Consider the following 25,536-nt stretch of genomic DNA (forward strand, 5'->3'; position numbering starts at 1 on the left):
TTGTTACTCAAACATATTTGCTTAAAATGATTAAGAAGAGCAAACATAATTTAAAACATCCGGTTTGGCGCGGCATTCTTCACATAAAATACGTAGTCAGCGGTAGCTACGAAAAGCTCCGTGAGGCGGCAGCACTAATCGGCCAATTTTGTTTTGACAACAAAAATTGCGATGCGATGAGTAAATAAAAGAAGTGGGGTTATGTATTACGTGACATTGGAATTAGTAATAGTGATTAAACCACAACTTGTGATGATATGAGAAAAAGTCGTCTGTTTTAAAGTCGTAAACATGTCTCAGTTTCCACAATTAAAAAATGACCGAATTCTAAAAGTGGCGAGGGGCGAAGTCCCAGATAAGCTCCCGGTATGGATTATGAGACAAGCCGGGCGTTATTTACCAGGTTTAATTTAAAATGTTGCGTTACCACAATTAATGATTTTTATTTTAGAATTTATGAGTCTTCGCCAGAACCATTCATTTTTTGAAATGTGCCAAAACCCAGAACTTGCATGTGAAGTAACTTTAATGCCCATCAAGCGCTACAATTTAGATGCAGCGATTATCTTTAGCGACATATTAGTTATACCACAAGCTTTGGGAATGGTCGTTGAAATGAAACCAGGAGTTGTATGTATTTTACATTGAAACTATTTGGAATTAATTTTGTGATATGCAGGGACCGGTCTTGCCAGAACCTCTAACTTTTGAAAATATCTCAAAATTGGAACCAAAGGGTGTTATTGAAAGATTAAAATATGTAGGAGAGGCAATTACCTTAACACGCCATAAACTAGAAGGAAAAGTTCCATTGTTTGGTTTTACAGGCGCTCCAGTATGTCTTTCAGATAATTATGTAATCATATACTAATGTTTTTCTTCAGTGGACACTCCTGGGTTACATGGTTGAAGGAGGGGGCTCTAGAACTTTGAGTAAAGCAAAAAAGTGGCTTTATGCTTACCCAGAGGTCTGCCATAGATTAATGTATCTGCTAACACGAATAATAGTTGATTACCTTGTTATGCAAGTAGAAGCAGGGGCCCAAATTTTGCAAGTTTTTGACAGCAGTGCAGAGGTTCTTAATAAAGAACTTTACACCAAGTTCTGTCTACCATATATCAAAGACATTAGAGATTGTGTGCTTGTAAAACTTGAACAGAAGAATTTGGAAAAAGTGCCTATGGTAGAATTCATTTACATATAAATGAACATTTGTATAAATTCTTTTGTAGGTTTTGTTTGCAAAAGGTGCCCATTATTGTCTTCCAGAGCAAGCTGATCTGGGTTATGAAGTTCTTGGAATTGATTGGACAGTGGACCCCAAAGTTGTTAGAGAATTACTAAAAGGTAAAAACGTCACAGTTCAGGGGAATCTGGATCCCTGCGCTCTCTATGCTTCTGAAGATAATCTGATAAAATTCACTAAAAAAATGATTGATGACTTTGGGACCCAAAGATATATTGTTAATTTGGGACATGGGATATACCCAGATGTCTGTCCTGACAAGGTTTACTCTTTCATAGAAACTGTGCACAATGTTAAAATTTGACTTTATATTAAAGGGAATCAGTTTTTGTAGAAAGAATTTTATTGACATTACACACTAGGGTGAAAAGTGATGTTTAAATTGTGATAATTTGCCATGGGTTATGATAACATCTGCTAGAACAAATTGGCTATTTTTTTCGTCTGGGATCTCACAGATTACAGTTGAATTTTTATAAAGCCACCTAAAAGGGAAGAAATTAAGGGCACAGGAATAATTAATATGACACTAACCTTATGGCCTCGCTCCCTATTGGTACTCTGATTTTTAACTTCTTTCTGTTGGTATTACTCAAAATACATTCTTCTAATTTGAGTCTCAAAACGTCGAGTCCTACAATCACGTATTTGTTGTTTGAAAGATCACCCCAAAACTTACCAATATCGTTCTTAGATGATACTTTTAACATTCCCACATTTACTTCCCTTGGTACTAAGTCACACTTATTGCCTACACTTACAATCTTATTCAAAACATGAGAAGTTTGTGCTTTAGCTGCTAAGTCTCGTAACGTATCCAAAACATGTTTTCTTTTAAATTCAAAACATGTACTTGCAATATCTTCAACATGTAATATTACATCCTACAATGTATCTTTTTATAACACAGACAAAAAAAGAAAATTCGTCTTACAGCTAAAACCGCATCTTCTAAAGTTGCTACAAAACACTCAATTAAATTTGTAGGAATATCTGAAATAAACCCCACGGTATCCACATATAGAACTTTCAGTCCTGATGGTAACATCCCCTCGTGCATTGTAACATCCAAAGTAGCAAAGAGCTGATTCCTAGGCTTAAGCTTCTCCTCTCCTGTTAAGGCTTTAATGACAGAAGTTTTCCCCGCATTTGTATATCCAACAACAGCAACCACTGGATAATCAATTTTTTGTCTCTTATTTCTCAGTAACGCTCTTTCAGCTCTTAATTCTTTAATTGCATTTTTTAATTTCTGTTCCCGATTTTGAAACATCAATTTGACTTTTTCACGCTCTGGCTTGCCAAAATTCTCTTCCCGAAACGTCGTCCTCTGCACATAATATAATTCAGCTAAAGCTACTTGTAACTTGGCATGTTTAGAAACCGCATGTAATTTTAAAATTTGCATAACGATTTTGTAACGATCGAGAATCGGAACACCGAATTCTTTTTCTAAATTTAACAATTGAGATTTTTTTAATGTCCCTACGTTGATGAATATGGCGTTAACACCAGCGTTTCCACGTATAAGTTGGCGTAGTTTTTCTAAACTACCGGAACCGAAGAGGGCTTTCTTGTCAAGGGATTCTAAAGGGACTGTTATGGTGTCTTCTACATCCCAAGAGGGGAGAGTGTTGACTAGGGCTTTAGCTTCGTCTAGTTGTTCCTCTGGGGTAATCCCTTCCTTTTTCTGGGGGCCCCATTTCACGTACGGTTGGATAATGTAGCAAGTCTTGGAAGGGTCTAACTTAAGGTATTTTTCTGTGAATGATAAATACTCGCTGAAATGTCAAAGTGGTGGCAGTTCGTTTTTTGTTTGTAATTCAAAGCATACTGATGTATTTTTTTTTATTTACCTGTCGTCGTTCAAAATTTCATCGTACAAACGTTCGTCGTTTCGTTTTTGCGAAAAGAATCCCTTGTGGAGGGTTAATTTGGGTTTGATTTGCGTCACGAGAGGGAGTCGCCTCAGAATGTTCATTTTTGAAATTGGCGCCTCCGCGGGTAATTATCATCCAAATGGTATCCAGTGGAGCGGTGACGCTTTGCTCGTAAAAGGGTAATAAAGAAGTTGAATCACTCCTTAAAACAAAAAGTCTGTCTTCTAAGTAACCCTTGTCCTTCTAACAACGCATTTCTCTTTATAAATAACAAGAATAATGACTTAGAATTAGTAATAGTCGAAAAACATAGTAGGCTGTAACATTCCAATAACAAACTGAGTGCGCATGAGCATGACATCCCCGCGCGCGAAAATTTAAAATTCAAACTTACCGAGCGCAGCGCGGATGATTTATTTCGATTGGCAAAAAGATGAAACGATGTATGGGATGGACGTTCCGGATGTGAATTATCGTCTCCTACGCTAAGGAAGTTCTTGGTGCTCGGAAACGATAAAAATATGATTGTGGTACATTTTGTAGCGCGCGTCAACGATAGCGTGAAAAGATGTTGTCCGGGTCTTGCAAGCATTGTAACAAATTAGTAATTCTGGGGTGATAACAGTGTCGAAGATCAATCACTGGAGTCAGTGTCCTCAAAAATTGGTTTACTGGCCGAAATTGTTGTGATAAGGGTTCGAAAGCGTCTTTTGCGCGCCGCGTCCCATTCATCTGCTCACAAGTGTACAACACATGTTTTCTTTAACTCAGATTACCACGAGTAAGCTGAGCTTGAGCGCATTTCGCTTCGGTTTTAATTTGTAGCAGGAATCTCGTTGTGTAGGGAGGTAGGAGGAGGACGCCCCAGGCGAAAGAGAAGACAGACGGCCAACTTCCCGACTGGTAAGTCCATAAGACCTTGTGCATGTTTAAAAAGTGTTCATCCGACTCCGATGCCATAAATCCTGGCCAGGAAAGAGACAGTGCGGCCGTCGCCCTCGGAGGCGGATAAGCAGTGATATGTTTTGTAAATTTGCATTTTCAATAGTCGTGTGGTGTGATTGGTTTAAGTTTATTTCAGTCCATGTGCACGTGTTTTCAGGTAAACACGGAGGTAAACAACCTCCGGACCATGCTGTATTTTCACGACCACTTTATAATTATTCTAATAGGTCTGCATCTAAACATTGCTTCAGACCAGTGATGTCATTCATCACATTTATTGCTAATGAATGAACTCATCTTCAACCATTTCAGACTTTTTTTCGCGGCACAATATTCGCTATTGCCTTCTATGTTCATTCGTTCCAAATTAAAAAACAGAACAACTGTTTATAGTTTCCATTTTAGAACGGACGCTGAAACTGAAACTATTTTAGAATCTAAAGTTGCTGTGTTTTAGCATTAAGCCATACATTTTATTGTTTTCTTTAGGGTGACCCGTTCGTCTGTCTGTAGCCATGTCGCGGCCCAGAGTGGCAATGTGGACTCCTCTCGCCCTGATTTTTCTCCAAATAGTACAAAATAGTACGTATTTTGAATCACCGTGTATGTCATATTACAACGACTATTACAGATTTCCACGTATTTGGGCAATATCCGGGCGCAAGGATACGAGGAAATCCAACCGGAGGTATTTTCCCTTTTTTTTTTCTTGTTATAATATATGTGTTGTATAATATTTTCCGTGACGCCACTTTTTATAAATTTCGATCTATTTTTAGTTCGTAAAATTTACAGCTTTATTACACGATAACTTTTTCTATTGGCTTTACTATGTCTAACTGAAATAGAACACCAATGTTGCTGAATCGTTATCTAACACTGATAAAAATATGTTGAAAACGGTGAATACTTGAATCTAATTTTCCGCTCTTCTGTTTGTTGTCTTAGATAACTTTATATTTAAGTTGCTGATTAAAGTTTAATGAACAAGTTATACAGCACCGGTCGGAAGTCGCTGCCTTGTTTGTGTTTGTCGCCTGTTTTATTGACAGATGTGATGCACACTCTCACCTTATTGGCCCCTTGGAAATAAAAAAATCCACATTATAGTTTTTAAATTTAACATGTCAATAATTTTGTAATCAAAAATTCACCAACGGTTTTCTTGTTTTAACAAAAAAAGTGTCTAGCAGTACTATGAAATTAAAATGGAACGCCATTCCCGAACCAAATTTGTAAAAATAAAATCGCAATATTTTCAACTATATCGTTTTATGAACCCAGGACTGAATATGGCCAGACATAACAACTGAAACTCAATCAGCGAAATTAAAAAAAGAACGCACCAAAAGTCCGGAACAAATTGCCCCTTTCACGTATGCGTTCATTGCAGCTGGAGATTATTAATAGAGTAATAGCAAGCCATAAACCTCCCTCATAACATGTACCTGAAAATACACTCGAAATGACTTAAGTACCTTAAAATAGTGAAAATCTACTGGCCTTGATTCAGTCCACCTTGCCTGCAGTGTAATAACCGAATGACCTTTTCTTAAACATATAGCCTTTTGTTCAATTAGCGTCAATAAAAAGGGGTGACCAACCGCCACCTCCTGATATTGATAGTGAATACCCAGAGGGCGACCTCCTTCATCCCTTGACCGACGTCTTCAGTTATCGTCGACCATACGGGTTCGGTCATAGTCATGGTGGGTGAAACTCATATAAAAAAATGAGGTGTGGGCTTTTTATCTGCTACAATCACTAATAGTTGAAGCTCATAATGGTGTGACGATTGTGGTGTCGGTTTATCAATAACCAAACTAACTAGTCTTTCTTCACCCTCGTTTCTGCAGTTTCTTCACTGACTTCGTTTTAGGTTACGTGCCAGTAAAATTGCACCCATGTGAGCAAAGTTCGTGTTATCCAGCAACAGGAAACCTGTTAATAGGTAGAGAACCCCAGTTGTATGCTTCGTCGACTTGTGGTCTCCACGGACAGCAGAGATACTGTATAGTGTCGCATTTGGAAGAAAGGAAGAAGTGTTTCAGATGTGATTCGAGACCCACGAACAAACCAAATCCCTTATTTAACCATAATATTAGTAACATCGTTTACCGCATGTACCCAGGGTAAGTTTTTCAAAGATGCGAAAATGGCGCAGTCAGTGGGATTTTTACAGAACTCGACAAAAATCATGGTGGCAGTCGGAAAACGGCAAAGAAAACGTGTACATCCAACTGGACTTGGAAGCCGAGTTTCATTTCACTCATCTGATTATCACGTTCAAGACATTCAGGCCTGCCGCTATGTTAATCGAACGATCTTACGATTTTAAGCAAACTTGGCACGTTTATAGATATTTTGCGTATAACTGTGCTGAGAGTTTTCCTCATGTAAGAGAACGTTACCCTCATAATTTAACAGACGTCGTTTGCGAATCTCGCTACTCCGGACTTGATCCGTCAACTGACGGAGAAATCATCTACAGAGTGTTACCGCCGACGCTCCATATCGACAACCCGTACTCAGAACAAGTCCAAAATTTGCTCAAAATGACCAACTTGAGGATAAATTTCACGAAATTACACACTCTCGGTGATGACCTTCTCGACAAGCGGGAGGACATTCAAGAGAAGTATTATTATGCCATCACTGACATGGTAGTCCGAGGATCGTGTTCATGCTACGGTCACGCCAATAGGTGTCTGCCACTACCAGGAATCGAACCTAAACCAGACATGGTCCACGGGCGGTGCGAATGCACCCACAACACCAAAGGCCGGAACTGCGAAAAGTGCGAAGACTTTTTCAACGACTTACCTTGGAGACCAGCCATAGGAAAACAAACCAATGCTTGTAAAAGTGTGTAAGTAATCCCGCCCCCAACTCAGTTTTACTGTGTTTTTGTAGAGTGCAACTGCAATAACCACGCAACTAGTTGTCACTTCGACGCAGCTCTTTATGAGATAACCGGACGCATCAGTGGCGGGGTTTGCGATGGCTGCCAACACAACACCATGGGTCCCAACTGCGAACAGTGCAAACCCTTTTTCTACAAAGATCCAGATCGGGATATCCAAGATCCAGAAGTGTGTCGACGTATGTAAAAGTACTACTGTGTTTCGAAAATTGTATTCTTTTTGTAGCTTGTGACTGCGATCCTGACGGTTCTTTGGACAACGGGATTTGTGACTCAAACACTAATGCAGAAAACGGGCTGGTTGCGGGTAGTTGCTACTGTAAAGCTAACGTGGAAGGACGCAGATGCGATATTTGCAAAAACGGGTACTGGAATTTCACGGAGAGCAACCCAGAGGGTTGCCAGGAGTGCACTTGTAACATTTTTGGAACAGTCGACAATCAAGGTTGTAATGTATACAACGGAGAATGCACGTGTAAGCGGTACGTCACCGGACGTGACTGCAATCAGTGTCTTCCTGAGTACTGGGGACTTTCTGAAAAACGCGACGGTTGCCAACCTTGTGATTGCGATCCTGGCGGTTCCTACGACAATAACTGTGATGTTATTAGTGGCCAGTGCCCCTGTAGAGAACAGATGATTGGAAGAACTTGCAGTATCCCAAAACAAACACATTACACTGCAAGCTTAGACTTCTTGTTGTACGAAGCGGAATCTGCAAGGTCTTCACCCGTGAGTACCTATCGTCGTTTGGTAAACATCTTCCTGTAACCGCTTTCTAGAATTGCCAAGTCGTCATCCGAGAACCCCCAAGAGATGGTTCCGAAGTTACCTGGACCGGAATCGGTTTTATGAAAGCCTTTGAACGGTCCTTCATCGAATTTACCGTTGATAATATACAAACTGGAATGGATTACGAGATTGTTGTCAGATATGAACCCACGTTGCCGAGTAACTGGGAAGAAGTGGAAGTAACGTTGGAACGTCCTGGTCCTGTCGATCCGAATGGTCCGTGTCGTGATGCAAGAGACGACGTGCGAAGAGTAGCTTTACCTTCTAATAGCCGAAGTGTGACGGTGTATCCACCGATTTGTTTAGAAGCCGGAAGAACTTACAAGATCCGTTTGACGTTTAGGCGGTCGAATTACGAACGAGATACGCCGTCGGCCTCAGTCCTGATTGATTCGGTAATTTTTTCAATCGTGATGTTGTTTGTGCTGCGCCAGCTGAATTTTACGCTAACTCAGCATTAATGCGATATTCACACCACAATTTTATTTTGTTTTGTATACAATACGAATACGGAAGGAGAATAACCTCTGCATAAGCATAAAACAAAGCGGAAGTCTTGAACCGTTTAACGAGATTCATCTTACACTGACTCAGCATGTATTAATTTGTAATTTGTGGCATTTCCGCAGGTCGTGCTGCTGCCAAGAATTGAAAAAATTCCGTGGTTCTATGGCTCCGTTCCCGCTGAAGCCCGACGCGTTGACTTCGAACGCAATCATTGCGGGTCGTACTCACCTTATCTAATCCACACTGGTCAAATTCCGGAAGTTTGTAAAAAATATTACAGCAGTATTGGAGCGTACATCTTCAACGGAGCTTTCTGTATGTTCCTTCTAACCTACAAACCCTTTTATTTCTAATTGTTGTTATAGCTTGTCAGTGCGACGTTACGGGTTCCGTGAGTAAAATCTGTGACGAATATGGGGGTCACTGCAAATGCAAGATCAACGTCGTGGGTCGCCGTTGCGACCAGTGTGCCCCGGGTACCTACGGTTTCGGGCCCGAAGGTTGCAAAGCTTGTGATTGTAACAGTATTGGGGCTCTTGACAACTTCTGCAACGCAACCACAGGCCATTGTAAATGTCGCGCGAACACCTACGGCCGTGAATGTGACCAGTGTAGAACGGGCTTCTGGAATTTCCCTAACTGTCAACGTTGTGACTGCAACGGCCATGCCGACATTTGCGATTCTAAGACCGGCGCTTGTCTCAACTGCAAAGACAATACTGAAGCACATAATTGCGACCAGTGTATCGAAGGGTACTACGGAGATCCGCGCTTAAACGTGGATATTCCATGCCGACCTTGTCCCTGTCCGGGTATTCCAGGGTCCAATCACTCCTACGCCGAACGGTGTAGCTTAGAGGTGCACACCAAAGATGTCATCTGCGAGTGCAAGGAAGGATACGCAGGCTCGCGATGTGATGTCTGCGCGGATAACTATTTCGGAAATCCAGAAGAACCAGGCGGCTCGTGTCAGCCGTGTGAGTGTAATGACAAGATTGATGTATTGAAACCTGGAAATTGCGATCCTCACACAGGAAAGTGTAAGCAATGTTTGTATGACACCACGGGCGATCATTGCGAGATGTGCAGACCCGGGTACTTCCGATACCGAGAGGACCAAATGTGCGAAGGTCAGTCATTCAAGAATCCATTGTGATGATGGTTATTTTTTGTTTTTTGTAGAGTGCGTTTGCAATCCGTTGGGTACTAATAGCTCGGCTGGCCCTTGCGATCCATCTTCAGGTCAATGCGTTTGTCTTCCTAACGTCACGGGTCTAGAATGCGACGGTTGTATTCCAAATCACTGGAAGATAGCTAGCGGTGTAGGCTGTGAAGCTTGTGATTGTGATCCGCAAGGGTCATTCCGTTCACAGTGTAATTTGGTACACAAATATAGCACTTGGTTTACCACGATACTCAAATGAATGTTTTAGTTCGATGGACAATGCGATTGTAAACCTGGATTCGGCGGAAGACAATGTAACGAATGCATGGCTCGGTTCTTTGGAGATCCTAAAGTGGAATGCCGGGGTAATTACAAGTCGTGTGAAGTCACACACATTGTTGTTTTATCTTTACAGAGTGTAAGTGTGACGCAAGAGGCTCCCGATCTTTGCAGTGTGACATGAAGACGGGGGCTTGCAGATGTCTACCGGGAATAGGAGGGTACAACTGTGATAGATGCGACAGGGGTTACTTAGGGCAGGCACCCGAGTGCACACCTTGTGGAGAGTGTTTCGACAACTGGGACCGCATTTTACAGGAAACACGGAGTAAGTTCTCGGAGATTCAGACATTTTGACTATATATTTTTTCCAGATCAAACTTTAGACATGATCACCCGGGCTGGTGACATCAAAAAAGTCGGTGCGACTGGGGCCTATACAAAAGAATTTGATGATATGCAATTCCAGCTTGACGAAATCAAACAACTATTGAGTAACACTCACGAAATTAATGTAGATGCGATTGACCAAGAGCTCGAGAATTTACGCGCGGAAGTGAACAAAACTGATCATGAAGGTGTCAAGAAGTTAGATCAGTCTATAGCCAACACCAAAGAGAATATGTTGTTAACAGAACTCAAGCTCAAGAACCTGAAACAAAGAATCGAAGACCTAAAAAACAAAACAAAGGAGCTGGAAGTGAACGGTACACAACTTCAAGAAGCTAACGTTCAGGGGGCTTTAACGCTAATACAAGATGCGAAGGTTAAGGCCGACTTGGCAGCTCATAAGGCGGAACGAACGGAGGTATGAATACTAGAAACGATTTTTAATAAGTTATACACTGTTTGCGGCGATTTCAGGAGACGATCAGTGATGCTGAACGTCAGATTAAAGCCACGGAAAATGCAATCAATGAAACGTTAAATAACTTTAAAGAGCAACGACAAAACAATGAGAAAAAGTTGGACGAGTTAAATGAGAAGTTGGATAGTCTTAAAAAAGACTTGCCGGATTTGAATGGGTTAATTTGTGACGGTAGAGGTGACCCGTGCGATTCGATCTGCGGGGGTGCTGGTTGTGGTACCTGTGGTGATTCGATTTCTTGCGAAAACGGAGCCAAACAACAAGCCAAAACTGCGCTGACTTTGGCAAATCGTACAGAAGCTGCTTTGAGAGAGAAGGAGGCAATGGCTAACGACTTTATCCGAAACGTAATTAATTTAAGATTATTGTAACGTCTAAAATAACTGTGTGTTTTAGGTGTCACAAATTAATTCTACAGAAACTAGAAACATAGCCCAGGATGCTTTCAGTAAAGCGCAATCTAACTTAATCCGGTCGAACAATACGTTGAATAGCGCCCGTAATTTGGAAAAAGAAATTCGGGAGTTCATGGCACAGAATAACACAAAACCTGAAGATATAAAGAACTTGACGAAACAGATTCTTGCGATGAAGATTGATCTAGAGCCTGAGAAGATTACAGAAATGGCGAATAAAATAAAAGAAGCTGTGCATCATTTAACAAACATAGACCCAATTATTGAAGAAACAAAGGATGACTTAGCTCTAGTTAACGAACTAAGAGAGAACGCCGAAAATGCAAAGTAAGTTTAAATAAAAGATTCGTTGAGAAAACTAATGACTGTTTGCAGGTTAAACGCCACCAGAATTTTAACGGGTGCTGAAGATGTGAATACGGCTCTTGAAAGTACGAATGTTGCGCAAGAGAACGCGCAAACGGCCATTAATAAAGCTTTAGAAGATATTGGAATTGTTAAAAAGCGCTTAGAAGAGGTATAGTGTGTTCATTGAAACGTTTTTTAGAAATTTATGTGCAATTGTTTTTTGTAGATTGACGGACAAACTCAATCTGCACAAGAAAAAACTAGTACCACCTCAAATGATATACAGCAGTTGGGAGACCAACTTAATCAGCTCCAAAGAAATATAACGAACAATGGGCTGTATGCTAATCGTGTTGTTAATGAATCCTCCGACATTTTAGAAAAAGCTAAAGGTACATACGACAACTTTAACGGCCTACAAGCACAATATACTAAAGCACAAGTAAATTTGTCCTCGAGTTTAAACAAAGTACAGTTGTCCAAAGACAAAGCTACCGATTTATTTAAGAGAGCTTGGGATTTAGTTGCCAAAGTGACAAGCACTGAAGAAGAAATCAATAAGTTAGAAAACAGTTCCCAAAATGATATTTTAGAGAGTTTAGAGAACAAACTGCAAGAGCTGATAAGGCTAATGAATGGCTACAATGCAAAGATTGGAGAACGAGTCCAGTACTATAAACAGTGTAATTAATGTCATGTAAATATGTAGCTTTCACTGCCTTCTTTGACGTACGTAGGATTAGGATTACTTTTTTGTTGTAACCAGTAGTGCCAATGAGCTTGTACATACACGTTTAGCGTTTTATACTTGAAACTTTTTATGTATAATCTGCTAATAATTTTAATAAAATTTCATCTTATTTACTCTGTTTTGTAATAAGTCGTACGTTGTTATAACCTATGCCACTAAAATTTTTACATTGTGATTGTGACTCATAATTTAGTTACACATCTGTCTTTTAAGTGAGGTTAAATTTGAATCTCAGACAATAAAACGCACGCAGCATCGAACTGCCTTTAGATGACGTTGGTTCAAAGTTCTTTATGTGCATAGACACACTTTGGAAGGGGGTTTAAAGGTTAAGAGGTTTAACCACGTTAAGGAGCATCAGCGCACGTTTACAAAATGTCTGTTACGGAGTAACAGATCAATTTGAAGCGTGGATCAAACTGACGCAAAGGAAAGAACTGACAAAGGTTTGACTGTTTATTAGTTATTAAAAAAACACTTATTACATACATTTAAATTATTTAATATCATTAGTAGAGATTGCTAATATATTTACAATCGACTAGAACATGTTGCTCTCTCAATAATTTAACTATTTACAAATCCTTTACAGGCAACATTAGAAGACAATTATCAAATGTTCAATGCCATTTAAGACAGAGAGCTGTTTTAAGGCAACCTTAATGTTGATTAGCCGTCAAACCGCCGATAATAAATATAACAAATACAGTAAAAAGGACATTAAGTTTGCCTTTGTAACAAGAAAGAAAAGAAAAAAACAAATTAACAAAAATTAAGTAGTACGCACTGGGCGAAATTAGACAGCCATAATTAATATATTTGGTAACACTTATAAATGGTGAAAGTGTATTTGGTTATTCATAACATGCACAAGTTAAATTTCAAAAAAGAACTACACCTATACAGTCAATATTTGGATTGTTCACAGTTACACTTCGGTCGACTTCACCACCACACTGTTCGGTTTTTTGTTAAAGAGGCCTCCTAGGAATGATTGATGATTGTGCAGACCTGCTTTACCTTTGTTAGCTAGTTTATCAGAGCGGGAACAAGTACTAGCTGACGTAGACTGGAATGAAACGGACATACCGCTATCTAGCGAACCCACACTACCTCGGCGCTGCGCCTTTTCTCCTGCAACTACACTGACAAAATTACTAATTGGTTGGCAATCCAACGCAAGCAACTTACATTGTTCGTGGATATCCAACAACGAGTTACTGAGAGCCGAGCGCTTGATCTGGGTGTCATGACAGGCCTCTTCCGCGCACTCCGACCCTCCGAGCGCCTGGTTCTGAGCACACTGACACTGGTAGGAGCACACTTCCACGTCGGCCACCCCGCTGTCGCGATTCTCGGTGCCTGCACACACAATTTCGAAATTTATAGCTGAAAAGGTGCGGCCCCCGATGGGAGCCTTGCGGGACACCCACCTGTCCGTGTTCCTCTGTTCGACTTCTGCCGCTCCAGCTCCGCTTCGATCCGCAAGTTCTCCATCTCGTCCATCTCACTGACGGCCTCTTTCAAGTCTTCCGCGAATTTACACCTATCGTGCTCGTTCCTGGCGTTGAACGTAACCAAGATCTTCCCATCCACCTTCTGACTCAAACGTATGCCATATGGGTAATCTAAACAAAGCGTGCTACTTCACAAAGTCGTGAAAAAAAGTCATAAACTTACGGGGAGCCTCAAATAAATTAACCAACATCCCACACAAAGGGAAACTATTTCTGAACGTGTACGTAACCGAGGATTTCTTCTTACTTAAGATTTTCGTAATGACGAGTAAATCGTTAAAAAGGAACACTTCTCTCTGGTGGACACCAGGTCTTTCTTTTTTGTAAATATCAGGAATCTCGTATAATCGGCAATAACAAACTAGTCGGCGATGCGGCAACGCCATATTCGGTTTTTTACCGACGATGGTCGCTTGGACCTTCATCACTTGTGTGACGTGATCCGATCCGGGCTTGAATTCGTTCGCTTTAACTCGTTCATAAACGCCCGTGAGCATATCACTGTCTATATCACCGCAGTCGTCAATTCCTCGTAAATTTTTGATGAAGTCCTCCAGCTTCATGCGACGTTCAGGCTTGATGTTTGGTGTATGGAGGTCGGTGTTTAACATGATTATCGCAAAGGCGAGAACAAAAATCTGAAACAACAAACAGACGATTACGTGCTGCTCGATGCCAACATACTGTAAGGGCCAAAGTCGCTAGACCCCTTGGAGACTTTGACCTTTACGTCAAAAACAACAAATTTCATTTAAATCAACGACGTTATTGTAAAACAGTCGTTCTCTCGGTATCAGGGAATGGAGAAAGTTTCAAATTCGGTCATGTGATTTTTCAAGCAGAACGCCGTTGACACAAATTATGTTGCTGGTTGAAGATTTAAGTATTTTGTGCATGAATTCTTTGACCAATAGTATGCAAATAATGGCTTTTGCATATCGCATGTGCGAAGATAAAGACAAAGGTGTTGCCGCGCTATAAAAAGCTTTGGTAATTCTGTGGAATTTAACCGTTGCGCTATTTACTTTTTACTTTACTCTCAATATCTTATCAGTGACTCACCGTATCAGGAGATCTTAAACGTGCGACGATATCTACGTTGCATTGGCAGTACCTCTGCGAGAATATTTCCATAAGTCTTTCGATCTTTTGTGCTTCCCCGGGCATCCGGAAATGCTGCTGGAATTTACGAAGTGCCACGTCCACTTGCATACCCGACAAATCTAACTCGTTTGAAAAACATTCCAAAACGGCCATACAAAACGGATTTTGGAGATTTCCTAAATATTCACCTATCATTTGTTTACTCAGTCCTTTTCTCGAAATTAAGAATCTCGCCACACCTTGCGGCGAGTTCTCCAAGAAACCTCTACGTATCAAATACGTAATACCCCTTTCTGGTTTCTTGTTAAATAAGTTAAGTCCCACTCTATATTGTCTCTTTCTTATAGTCTCAGTTATCTTGTAGCTAGTGGGTGCTTGTTGTTCATTAACTCTCTCCAGAGTGTACGTAGACGTACTAGTGTTAGAGATACTCCCTAAGCTTGTTTCCAGAGTCGGTTCAGCGTACTCAGAAATGTGATTTCCTTTACGTTTCCAAACTGGCGATCCCGAGAACTCGCATTGCACTCGTTCGGTCGATATGCTACTGTCACTCCCGGAACTTTGGACACTCGACAGCGAACCATTTTCGTTTGTTTTGGTTAACCCGTTCGTTTTGTGATGTCTGGGATCAATAGACCTCGACGAGATACTCGAAGTTCGTTTCGGTACTTCCGGCGGTACTTTCCTACTGCTTAAATGTCTAGTGCGCGTGTAACCGTTCGTGGAAGTCGTGGGAGTACTACAGGAACTAGGACTTGCGGTGACTTGAGTTCCGGCAGAGTCGGATTTCGCGTCTACGGGCGAATAGTAATGCTGAAGAGAAGAAGAGGAATAGTTCTCCCAACACACGGTCGGAGTACCGGATTGGCTCCGTGGAATCGGCATATTGTCAATGTTTCTTCTCTCCCTCAGCGACATCGATCTAACCGGAAGAACCCTCACAGTCGAACATTCGTGCCCTTCGTAATTCCTAACGTACTCAGGGCACTGTTGTTCAGTCTCACCGATTGCGCTACGACAGTCTTCAGTGTTCGGAGGAAAGCGGCGACTAATACGTTTCTCGGCTTTGGCCATAGCTGTGATAGCTGCGAATTTTTTAAGGAGCGTGTAACGTCTGAACGCTCTCTGGATCGTGAGGGCTGCATTTCGTGCTTTTACACCGCCGTATTTTCGTTCTAGCACTTCGATCTGCTTATCGAGGATGTCTTGAGACAGTTCGTATCTAAATTCATCCAAATTAGGTTTGTCCCAAAGGCTGGCTCTCATACTTACGTTGTCTGAACCCTCGACCTCTTCAAGACGTCTCCGTTCCGCAAAGAGCCCTTCTTGTGAAGGGGTTGAAGAGGCTGGCTTACATTGACGTACGTAGAATTGTTGGGGGATGTTCTGGCGTAGATAGGGCTCGGAGTTGGAGTGCTATAATTCTGTGCTTGTACGAAACTCGGCGCTTGAATGTACGTTTGTTCTTGAATGTGATCAGAAGAACCCATCGAATTCACTATCTGGGACCTTTCCATTTTCGGTGGAAAGCTGAAAAAATAAACAATGGGATAACGATCACGCTGCAAGAACAAATAGTGTAAAAAATATCGCGGATAACCTTGTAGAATTCAGCTGTGAACTTTCTGTTATTGACCTGTTACCACGCGAGCAACAAAACCATTTTAATGTCACAACTGTTTTATAAACACAGTAAAACAATCATGGAACCTGATAAACGTAATGTCATGAAAATAAAACAAGAGAAACTCAAATTTCTTTACCTGGTTAAATTGCACAAAAAGACGACTGTACACATAAATTCAATTAAGCACTCGAATCAACGACGGAAAATTTTATAACAGACACGACGCGACTCATATTTCTAAACGCCCCTCGCACGATTTTCACTATTGAAAATCGCGTTGCGTCATCTTGACGTCTTATATTTGGATTAATTATGTTTATGTACAGGGCTCGGGTGTGGCGAGGGCTCGGAACCAAACCAATCCACTAAAACTATATTTTTAGGAAACGCGAGGGTGCAGCGGGGTCGGGATTGCTTTTACATAATATTGCAGCCACTACGCGCTCACGCGGCCAAAACGAACCAAAACTAAAGGAAAGACGGACGCCAAATCAACCGCTTCGTTTACGCATGTATAATATTTGTCGCGATCGTCGACAATGACAACAATAAACAGATTTGTTTTATTCAATTAAGTTAACTTCTTGCTTCGCCAACTTGTTATCAGCCTCCAATAGGGAGCTTCGCTCACTCCATATCCCTCAGGCTGTTCTCTACATTATTGAATTTCTTAAACACAAATAGCAACGTCAAGAACCCAAACTTCGCTAAATCCTTGTCGCCTGTAGCGCCCTTTGCTGTTTCTGACATCGCATCTAATTAAAAATAAGCTTCTCCATATGTTTGTCTACGATTTCTAGTCTAATCCAGATGCTTATTATATTTAATAAGATTTTTTTTTTTTTTTGTTAAAATCAAAACGAATGTTAGGTTACGTTTACTTACCAGGGAATTCGTTTTAGGTCACGGTGGACTTAAAAAAATGTGAATGACCGTTAGATCACCCGTAAGAATAATCCTTACAATGTAAAATGGCATACTCTGAAACGTTGTCGCAAAAACACAACTTATATAAAAACTATGTCTTAATCCCATGAGTGACGCAACAACCAGTGTAGTTGTAGTAATAGCACGTTAAAAACAATACGGGTTTCATGGCTCTCGAATAATAATTTTATTAAGTCCATATGCGTTTTCGTTTTTTGAACTAGATCGTGGTAAGTAGTGTTTAAGGAAAGTATTAATCGAAACCACGTATACCCACGACCTATTAAATACATTTTTGTCAAACGTCACGTTTTCCGGAAGTGATTCCAACTTAATGTTTATTGTTGCAGCAATATAACCACGAAGCAAACCAAAACGCGTCATGATTGTCATTTTTTTTAAATCCGCGTCAAGATTAGATAGTACTACAAACCGAATCAGAGTATTTCTCAACATGACGGATATCCTTGAACCTTGAAGTTTCTATTTTTAAATTCTTGTGAAGCATGCACCGGGGTTGATTAATTTAAATATTTTAATTACGAAAAATTAAAACCACGGTTTGTTTATATTCTGCTACAGGATGGATATAATTGAGAGAATAAATTATCATTTCTGCATACATTAGTGATGGATGAAACCGCGAAGAGCCGTGGGGTAAATTTTATTTCACTTTGACCACAACGAAAAAACTAATAATAATAATAATAATAATCTTACTTTCCCACTAAAAATCCTGATATGCATATAATCATCGTGAACACCACGTGAACACTGGCACATAAAACAAAATAAACATATACAGTTTGTGGTAACACAGTCTCGAGTGTGTACACCCTAAGGAGGCAGCTGGCGAACTAAAATCAAGATGGTAATGGTTCCAATCCCAAATCACAGGTAGTCAGATGAAGCATAAAGAAAAAATAAGGTCGAAGAAGAGCAGCTGGCGCATTTGGTAACACGGGCATCATGTGTTTGTTTCATCATCACAGAAAATTTTCAAGCGACAAACGTGACATAACTCTTAAAACCTGAATTTATTACATTTTGAGCAATTGGAAACATTCAGTGACATTATTAGGTTACTCATGAACAAATAGACAATGGTGCCGCGACCTTTAGCTCGCCATATTGCGGGAAATCGCCTCTTTTTTCATCGACAATGTGTTTTTGCTATCGCAACATCTCACCAAATCTGGCCTTGATTGTGGGATTCCAGGAAGCGACATTTACCGAAATTATTAGTTGTGTGGACGTTTTTTATTACACCAAAATCATACACGGCGGAATAATTGCGAAAGTGGTACTGACAGTACGAGCTGTTCCAAAAGAACGGAACCAAATAACACGATCGCCACTCTTGCAGTTACCGTTTACAAATTCTACAAATATAGTTCGGACACAACTGAGTGCGATTTTACTGATTCGCGTTTATGTCTTCTGTTCCGAACACTCTCCGCTCGGTCAAAGTCCACAATTAAATTGGAGCCTCTGCACGTCGAAATTACTCCATTTCTGTCGAACTCGCTGTACTTTCGGGGAACGAAACCCCCCAGGTCCGTCGGCCGTATTTCTCGAAGATACGACACGTTGCACGTGTCCAGCAAGCACGTCACGCAACCCCTGAGGTGAGGCGTAAAGGGAGGGGTCGGCAGGTGGCGGCCCTAAGCATGTGTGGCGTGTGGTGACCGAACGAAAAGCAGATGTTTTCGAATACCTTCGTCCCCCTTCCTTCCCTTATCCACTTTCTTAAAATATTGACATCCTCTCGTCCGAAAATTTTCACTTTTTAAATAAAACCGACCGACATATACTTGTACGGTTTTACGACCTCGATAATTTGCAGCAATTTCCGCCCGCCTAATTCAGCAATTAATTTTAAAATTAGCCACGTACATACGCAACGAAATACGTTCGAATGTAATAATGACGGACGTCAATTGTGTGTTTTTCTTTTCCTCGTCGAAGCGAAATTAATTTGTTGACTATTTCGGGATGGACGGAATGAATTCGTGACGAAAATGTCGACTGACTTTATTGGCTGCTGAAATCATAGAAAGTTCCACAATATCAGTTCGTTGCATAAGCGACAACTTCCATAAACCAGCTGCCGGAGAGCTGTAATGTTACCAAACAAGTGCAAAAAATATCTGTCACTAATTCGATAACAAATATTGCAAATATTCCGATAATTAGTCCCACTCCTGATTCTGCAGCGGTCAAGTGACGCAAACGGGAGCGTAACCGCCTAGGACACGGAAGACCAGACGAACGAATCCGGCTCACGAGCTAGTCGATAGTCGAACCAACAAAAAACAAAAAAAAAAAAAAAAAATCGGACCCAAAAACCTTTTCCGACTTTATTTTAATCATTAAAAAGTTCGCTACAATGGTTTGCTACACAAGACACTCGGGTTCAATGCGTTCCTAAGCAACTAAACCGATAACACTACCTTCGTGACGTATGGAAAGTCAAACTGTTTTATTGATCGCGACGGCGTTAGAAAATTGTTACAGTTCAGTTGGAAATGTTAACGGCATAAATTTAACGCGTCACTTACAGAATCCACTGCATTATCAAAATTTGGGTCAGACTGATCGATAAAACGCTAAAAAGTGATCAAGGCTGGTCATGGATTCTAGTTCGTTTCGGGTTTTGTTTCTGGTCAAGGCGTGAACGGTTTGTTTGTGGAAAAATATAGCTCAAATTTAGTTGTTTGGCGAACTCATAATGAACGACCTAATTTCGCGCATGTATGGCGATGGTGTTTTGATTTGAAATGGAACTATGAAATGACACAAGTTAGTTGTTTGTATAGGCAGTACAATAACAAAATGTCAAAGTGACGTTCAACAGTGATGCGAAGACGGAAGTTCGCCACAAGCAATGCATATACAATCGATACGATGCACATAATAACAGTAAACGATATGGCATTTATGTGTAAATAAATTCAAATTAGGAAAAAGTCCGTTTGTTTTACATTCTAAAATTGCGTATAATTAAACGATAAAGGAGAAAGTTGTTCGAATATTCAACGTTCGTGTGCTATGACAAATGTAGATTTTCTAAATCTGTGAAAAAACATCTGTCCAACAGGTGACATAACGTTACGAGTTTTATATATTATTTGACGGGTGCGTGTTAATGCTTTGTGTCTGAACAACTAATTAAGCGTTACCAATTAGCGTTACAGTTACTCCATTTAATTTATAGATCTCGATACATTAATCTGATTTAATTAACGAATTAACGCGTAAAGCCACTTTTTTCCTCCACTCAACCTTGATTTCATTACAGAAAGTTTGCTTAACTAGATACTGCCCAGCATAGTAGCATGCAAGCAATTATTATAATAAGGTACCTACATTCCGCTTATCAAACTAGGGTACCGACTATATCGGGACGCCGTCCGATACCCTCATTCGCCACTTTCGCATAGTTGCCACGTCGCCGGCAACCCTGTCACAGCATAAACTTACAAATTGCAAAATACGATCAGGGGCGTGAAAAACCAGGCTTTCACAGTGAAAACTGTCTCAGTAAAAACCGCGTAACGTGACCGAAGTGTTACATATAAAACGCAATCGACTACAGTTAAGCAAATGTAGGTTTAATGGCGCATTAGCAACCTAGGTACAAAGCAAAAATAAACTAATACGGTAGGCGCATGTTAATTACCCCAACGGTACATGCACAACGAGGTCCGTGCCCTCCTCACCCACCTATACACCATGATTCATTGGAAGAGCCAATCGAACCGACGCAAAATGTCACACTGCCTCACATTCGGATTTAAATTTTCGATTTAAAAGGTACAAGTGACTCATCCAATGTTGTTCTATGACGTAAGAACTACTAGAAAGAGAAGAAAATTTCGCTCTGTTATCAAATTCGGTTTGACACTAAAAACGACTGACAATGGTTTAGTTCAAAAAGTGTCAACATAACCTAGAAATCAATGAACTGTTATTTGTATAAATTAGGTCGCCAAAGTTCACAAACAACCAAAAAATGCGTGGTACTTTCAAGTTTATGTCGCCAAACAAGTGGAGAATAGTATTTGTTATGTCAGAAAAACTGACAAACGCAGATGGGACTTAAGTGATGGTTTAACACCTTTCCGTCAAACGTAGAAAAGAAACGCCCCCGGCTGGTATTGTCAAAATCAATTTTATGGTGAGGGCCGTTCCGGTTAATGGGTACAACAAAGGCTTGCAGGTTTTAACATTGTTACAATGGTAAGCTGTTAACCGTTTGTGCAGAAAGAAGCTTTCACAATATTGAAAATCCTAATAGCACACACTAAAATCACAAAACAACTACCGATACGTAATATCAAGACACTTCGATCTTGTGGTTGTTCATGCACAGGTGAGCGTTTTCGTTGCAAAAATATTAAAGATTCAATATTATCATTATCAAACAATGGCATGATTCTAATTTGCGAATCCAAATTTGTGACCTTGATTAGTTTTATCTCACTGATCGATCTGTAGTACTTTAGATACACATCTATTATAAATTTCATTAAGTGTATCAATATTATATTAACTGCGGAAAATTTGCTTTTCGTTATAATCGAAACGGATTTTTGCCATCTTCCATTATCTTGGGTCACAATGCCTATAAATTTTATGCGTTTCTCTAGACTGAAGCAACGACCCTCTTTCGTTTTGCAACACGTCGTTACTGGTATCTATCAGGAAAGATGGTGGTAATAAAAATATTTCTCACATTTTATGACATTTGTTGTTCCTCGCCACAAAAGAGAACAAAGAGTCTATGAAAATTCGTTCCGAGCGGCAAATCCTGTATCCATTTTTATCCGTCTTTTTGTAGCAAAATAAAAGAATTTCGATAGTGTAAACATGTTTATTTTCGTTTTAGACCCATTGCAACAAAGTACTAAAATATTTTTTCAAAGTCTAGTCATACAGTGAACAATATTCGTCTTATGCGACATTGTTTAACGTTGTGGTTACCACTCTGCAAATTTCTGATATTTTCCAGTGTAGTTTTTAAACTTGTTAAACAAACAAGTGTCGCTTCCATGAAACAATTACACGACTGCGTGCAAACAAAATTTTTTCAAATTAACAAGCAATTACATAGATTGAAAGCACCAAATAGGGACATCCTTTTATATAACACTATTTAAACGCTGTGAACCATCCAAACACCACCCTCTCTTGCGAACTCGTGCGGCTGCTTTTCTCGGTATTTATTCTTCCAGCCACACTTAAAATATCTCCTTAATGCCGAAATTAACTAAAAGCAAACAAACTCGGGAGGATACACAAACACGTCTTTATTAAGTGCCATTTGTGGCGGCTTTTCTCGTGACTGAAATCACTTAGTCACGTAATCGTAATGTTTTTAGTAGACTCGGGCGGATTGTCACGGGTATATTTCGACTTTGGACAGACATCCATCCGAATTGAAACTTCCTCGTGTCTCGTCATGTGACAACCATGTTGAATAATTCATTTGTGCAACAAATATGATTGCGTTTCCGTGTACAAACATTAGCCGTGGTCCTTCTACAATTAAAACTCGTGGAGAGTTTAATGGACTCCGACCGCTCTATAATTTATTCAATGTTCTATTTTCTTTCTCGTTTCGGTTGTCGCAGCGATAAATAAAAGTTGCTACCCTTCCGAGGCGAAAAAGTGGTTCGGTCAAGAATGCGTTCAATAATTTATTCATTGCTCTATTTTAGTACTTAATTATATTAATAATAGAAGTGTGTCGCAATCTGTGGCAAGTAAGATAGCGTGCAGAGACGAACAGGCTAGGATTGTTTAGCGTTATCAATGCATTAACCACTTAACTTGGGAGAGTTAATTAGCAGTTTTTTTTATTAAAGTTTCGTGATAAAACAGCAACAATGACGCGCAGCTTGTACTGTTCCATTATCCTTGTTAAAAACATAATTGAAACAATTTACCAATCAACGTCATTAACCAGTCGCCATGTAAAAGTTTTTCCAAAAACTCGGTTCAGGTCTAGTGGACGCGGTAACAGTTATATGGTGTACCCAAATGCGTATAAACGACAATTTGCCTGAATCATTTCCTTCTTGAGCACTCGTAATGACATTGAGAAATCTCGGAAACGGCATTACCTGATGACAGTGACATGTTTCCTGAAGGGTGGTAGGGTATGACAGGCGTCGGTGACAGTAACCAGTCGACTGACATGCTGTCTTCTGGTGGTACAAACAACCCTGATCCGCTCCTGCTGCACCCCCGTGCGTCTAACCCTGACGACAGTCCGATCGCACACGTCGACTGCATGTACGGGGGTCGTTCTGACGTAGGGCTGGGGAAAACCCCCTGGCGACTGTCCACGCATTACAGCACTCACAACACAAATTTCATGATTACACGTCCACTCTCTTGCACGGCGATAGTAAAAGTGGTACTTTCTACTGGTTTATGCCAATCACTGTTGGCCGGAAATGGGGGAAGCACAGGACCACGCGACCATAGGGTTGTTAACGTAGAAACTGCGATTGTAAATGTCAGCTGACCGTGCCTCGGAACGATCGGCACAGTTAAGGAGAGCGGGGTATTTGACGTCACTAAACAGTCCTTGGTGTTACATCACCACACAAACAACAAGTTTGTGTTGTCGAGGTGGAAGACTGGTAGCGCACACACACACGAACACGAATTGTTGGGGGGCTCAAGGGTGGAAAAAGTCTAATGGGGGTACCAGGAGGAGGACGCGACATGTGCGCGAAACAAACAAACGTCAAGGCTGATGCACGAGCAATTACCGCGAACGTGTGGGTGCGTTTGGTTTAACCAATACCAAGAAACGTACAGTTAAAGGATCGCTTGAAAAATGACAGCGCTATAGAAGTATAGACTAGCCTGAGGATATCCGTTCACTTTCCCCTTATTTAGAAATCAATACGTTCGACTGTGGCATATATGACACTTTGTGGCACCATAAGCGCGTATTTCCGCGACCAGGAGCCACCAAAGTGCCGAGGTTAATGAACTGGTGGTGAAAACCAAAAACCCCTAACAACACAAGCCTGATGTACACCCAATCGGGTCGTACGTCACCACCAATCGAAGTACTTAAGCCCATTACGTTAATTTAATTAAAGCCATGTTCTTTGACCGTGTGAACGGTCGGCGTCGCGACGTTCCCACGCATGCGTACTGCAGCCGTGTCAGTGGGAGGCGTCGTTTATGACATTTTACAACATCCTTGTCCTAGAATTATAAATAATACAACCACAACAAACCCAACAACAAAAAATAAACACCATAAAACGACTCAAACAACTATCTTGGCCAATTTATCGGCACGCTTTAATCTAAATATTTGCAATACAATCAAGCTAGATGCAATCTATAAATCTTATCTCGGGCTGACGTGACCAAACTCGCGGAAACCTTCGCCCTTGATGCCCTAACGATAAAAATCGCTGTTTATACCAATTTTTCACCCATCTCACCTTTCTTCTTGCAGTCGTTTCAGCTCCACCATTTCCAATTCGAATCTGAGGTTGCTGTTTTCACACAGCAGGAGATCTCTTTCGCTAGCAACACCATCCAGTTCTCGCTTCAGCCGGATTATTTGGTCCCGTTGTTCCCGAATAGTGTTGTCTTTGTGGGCCAACAACGAATTTATATCGATATCCATTCCTGCCATTGCACTCTCTTTTTGTTCGCACTACACAATGCTATTATGTTACGGTACTGTCCAGATTTTTAATAACACGGACATTTTCATTCACGAACCATACGAGTTTTGATTTGTTTCTAATACAACAATTCGAAAAAAAATTATGACATCATATACTGAAACGATATTGACAGGCCAAATACAACGCGCCGTACTGTTCCAGAGTTTTTGTCACTATTATTCGTCCATCTCTCTTACGTCACATCTTACATGCATGAGACAAAACGGGATAAAGAAGGTCGCACATGTGACGCCATCTGCACACTTTTAATACATATATTTTGACAGGAATTACAGCAAATTTTGATATCGACAGAAACCGTTTTCACATAAAATCGCACAGAAAAATATCGATAGAATCTTCATAAGTTGAATTTTTATCCACCATTGAGAAAATATAGACAAATTTTGAAACGAGAACAAAATAATGTGAGTATCTAAAACTTAGATAATATTGATTTTGTTATTGCTGCCAACAGATGACAGCATTATTGCCACATCGACGTTCAGTCATCGCGGGAGACCAGCATGT

The 25,536-nt window shown here is 40.5% G+C and overlaps 4 protein-coding genes across 10 annotated transcripts; 2 read left to right on the plus strand and 2 right to left on the minus strand.

Moving 5' to 3' along the window:
• Positions 1 to 155: 155 nt before the first annotated feature.
• Positions 156 to 1,587, plus strand: LOC135141738 (uroporphyrinogen decarboxylase). The gene is made up of 5 exons (XM_064073113.1): positions 156 to 403; positions 452 to 630; positions 680 to 835; positions 885 to 1,184; positions 1,234 to 1,587. The coding sequence occupies exons 1-5, from the start codon at positions 292 to 294 to the stop codon at positions 1,549 to 1,551; spliced, it is 1,065 nt and encodes a 354-aa protein (XP_063929183.1). The 5' UTR covers positions 156 to 291; the 3' UTR covers positions 1,552 to 1,587.
• On the minus strand, positions 1,579 to 3,591 carry LOC135141737 (putative GTP-binding protein 6). Of its 2 annotated transcripts, XM_064073112.1 has the most exons (6): positions 3,522 to 3,591; positions 3,104 to 3,329; positions 2,182 to 3,028; positions 1,927 to 2,131; positions 1,782 to 1,881; positions 1,579 to 1,732 (listed from the first exon to the last, which is right to left on the minus strand). In XM_064073112.1, the coding sequence occupies exons 2-6, from the start codon at positions 3,226 to 3,228 to the stop codon at positions 1,606 to 1,608; spliced, it is 1,404 nt and encodes a 467-aa protein (XP_063929182.1). In that variant the 5' UTR covers positions 3,229 to 3,329; positions 3,522 to 3,591; the 3' UTR covers positions 1,579 to 1,605. The 2 variants fall into 2 exon arrangements, with proteins under 2 accessions (XP_063929182.1, XP_063929181.1); XM_064073111.1 differs by lacking the exon at positions 3,522 to 3,591 and having other exon boundaries at positions 3,104 to 3,452.
• On the plus strand, positions 3,283 to 12,234 carry Lanb1 (LanB1). Of its 3 annotated transcripts, XM_064073107.1 has the most exons (20): positions 3,283 to 3,306; positions 3,972 to 4,030; positions 4,562 to 4,654; positions 4,704 to 4,760; positions 5,653 to 5,781; positions 5,952 to 6,204; positions 6,255 to 6,937; positions 6,986 to 7,174; positions 7,222 to 7,727; positions 7,778 to 8,182; positions 8,417 to 8,609; positions 8,660 to 9,424; positions 9,477 to 9,676; positions 9,728 to 9,824; positions 9,875 to 10,066; positions 10,113 to 10,546; positions 10,603 to 10,953; positions 11,003 to 11,349; positions 11,398 to 11,539; positions 11,597 to 12,234. In XM_064073107.1, exons 3-20 carry the CDS (start codon positions 4,588 to 4,590, stop codon positions 12,059 to 12,061), a joined length of 5,475 nt encoding a protein of 1,824 aa, XP_063929177.1. In that variant the 5' UTR covers positions 3,283 to 3,306; positions 3,972 to 4,030; positions 4,562 to 4,587; the 3' UTR covers positions 12,062 to 12,234. The 3 variants fall into 3 exon arrangements, with proteins under 3 accessions (XP_063929177.1, XP_063929179.1, XP_063929178.1); XM_064073108.1 differs by lacking the exons at positions 3,283 to 3,306; positions 3,972 to 4,030 and adding an exon at positions 4,058 to 4,229; XM_064073109.1 differs by lacking the exons at positions 3,283 to 3,306; positions 5,653 to 5,781 and having other exon boundaries at positions 3,689 to 4,030.
• Positions 12,235 to 12,564: 330 nt separating this feature from the next.
• Siz (schizo) lies at positions 12,565 to 25,186 on the minus strand. Of its 4 annotated transcripts, none has more exons than XM_064073534.1 (7): positions 24,775 to 25,186; positions 16,015 to 16,272; positions 14,701 to 15,964; positions 13,802 to 14,276; positions 13,555 to 13,749; positions 13,313 to 13,483; positions 12,565 to 13,261 (listed from the first exon to the last, which is right to left on the minus strand). In XM_064073534.1, the coding sequence occupies exons 1-7, from the start codon at positions 24,969 to 24,971 to the stop codon at positions 13,050 to 13,052; spliced, it is 2,772 nt and encodes a 923-aa protein (XP_063929604.1). In that variant the 5' UTR covers positions 24,972 to 25,186; the 3' UTR covers positions 12,565 to 13,049. The 4 variants fall into 4 exon arrangements, with proteins under 4 accessions (XP_063929604.1, XP_063929603.1, XP_063929605.1 ...); XM_064073533.1 differs by lacking the exon at positions 24,775 to 25,186 and adding an exon at positions 23,425 to 24,307; XM_064073535.1 differs by lacking the exon at positions 24,775 to 25,186 and adding an exon at positions 16,506 to 16,641.
• Between the last annotated feature and the right edge of the window lie 350 nt (positions 25,187 to 25,536).

This window comes from Zophobas morio, unplaced genomic scaffold, assembly GCF_036711695.1.
Source record: "Zophobas morio isolate AGI-343-1 ecotype UQ-CSIRO unplaced genomic scaffold, CSIRO_AGI_Zmor_V1 ptg000044l, whole genome shotgun sequence".
In the NCBI taxonomy this organism is placed as follows: Eukaryota; Metazoa; Arthropoda; class Insecta; order Coleoptera; family Tenebrionidae; genus Zophobas; species Zophobas morio.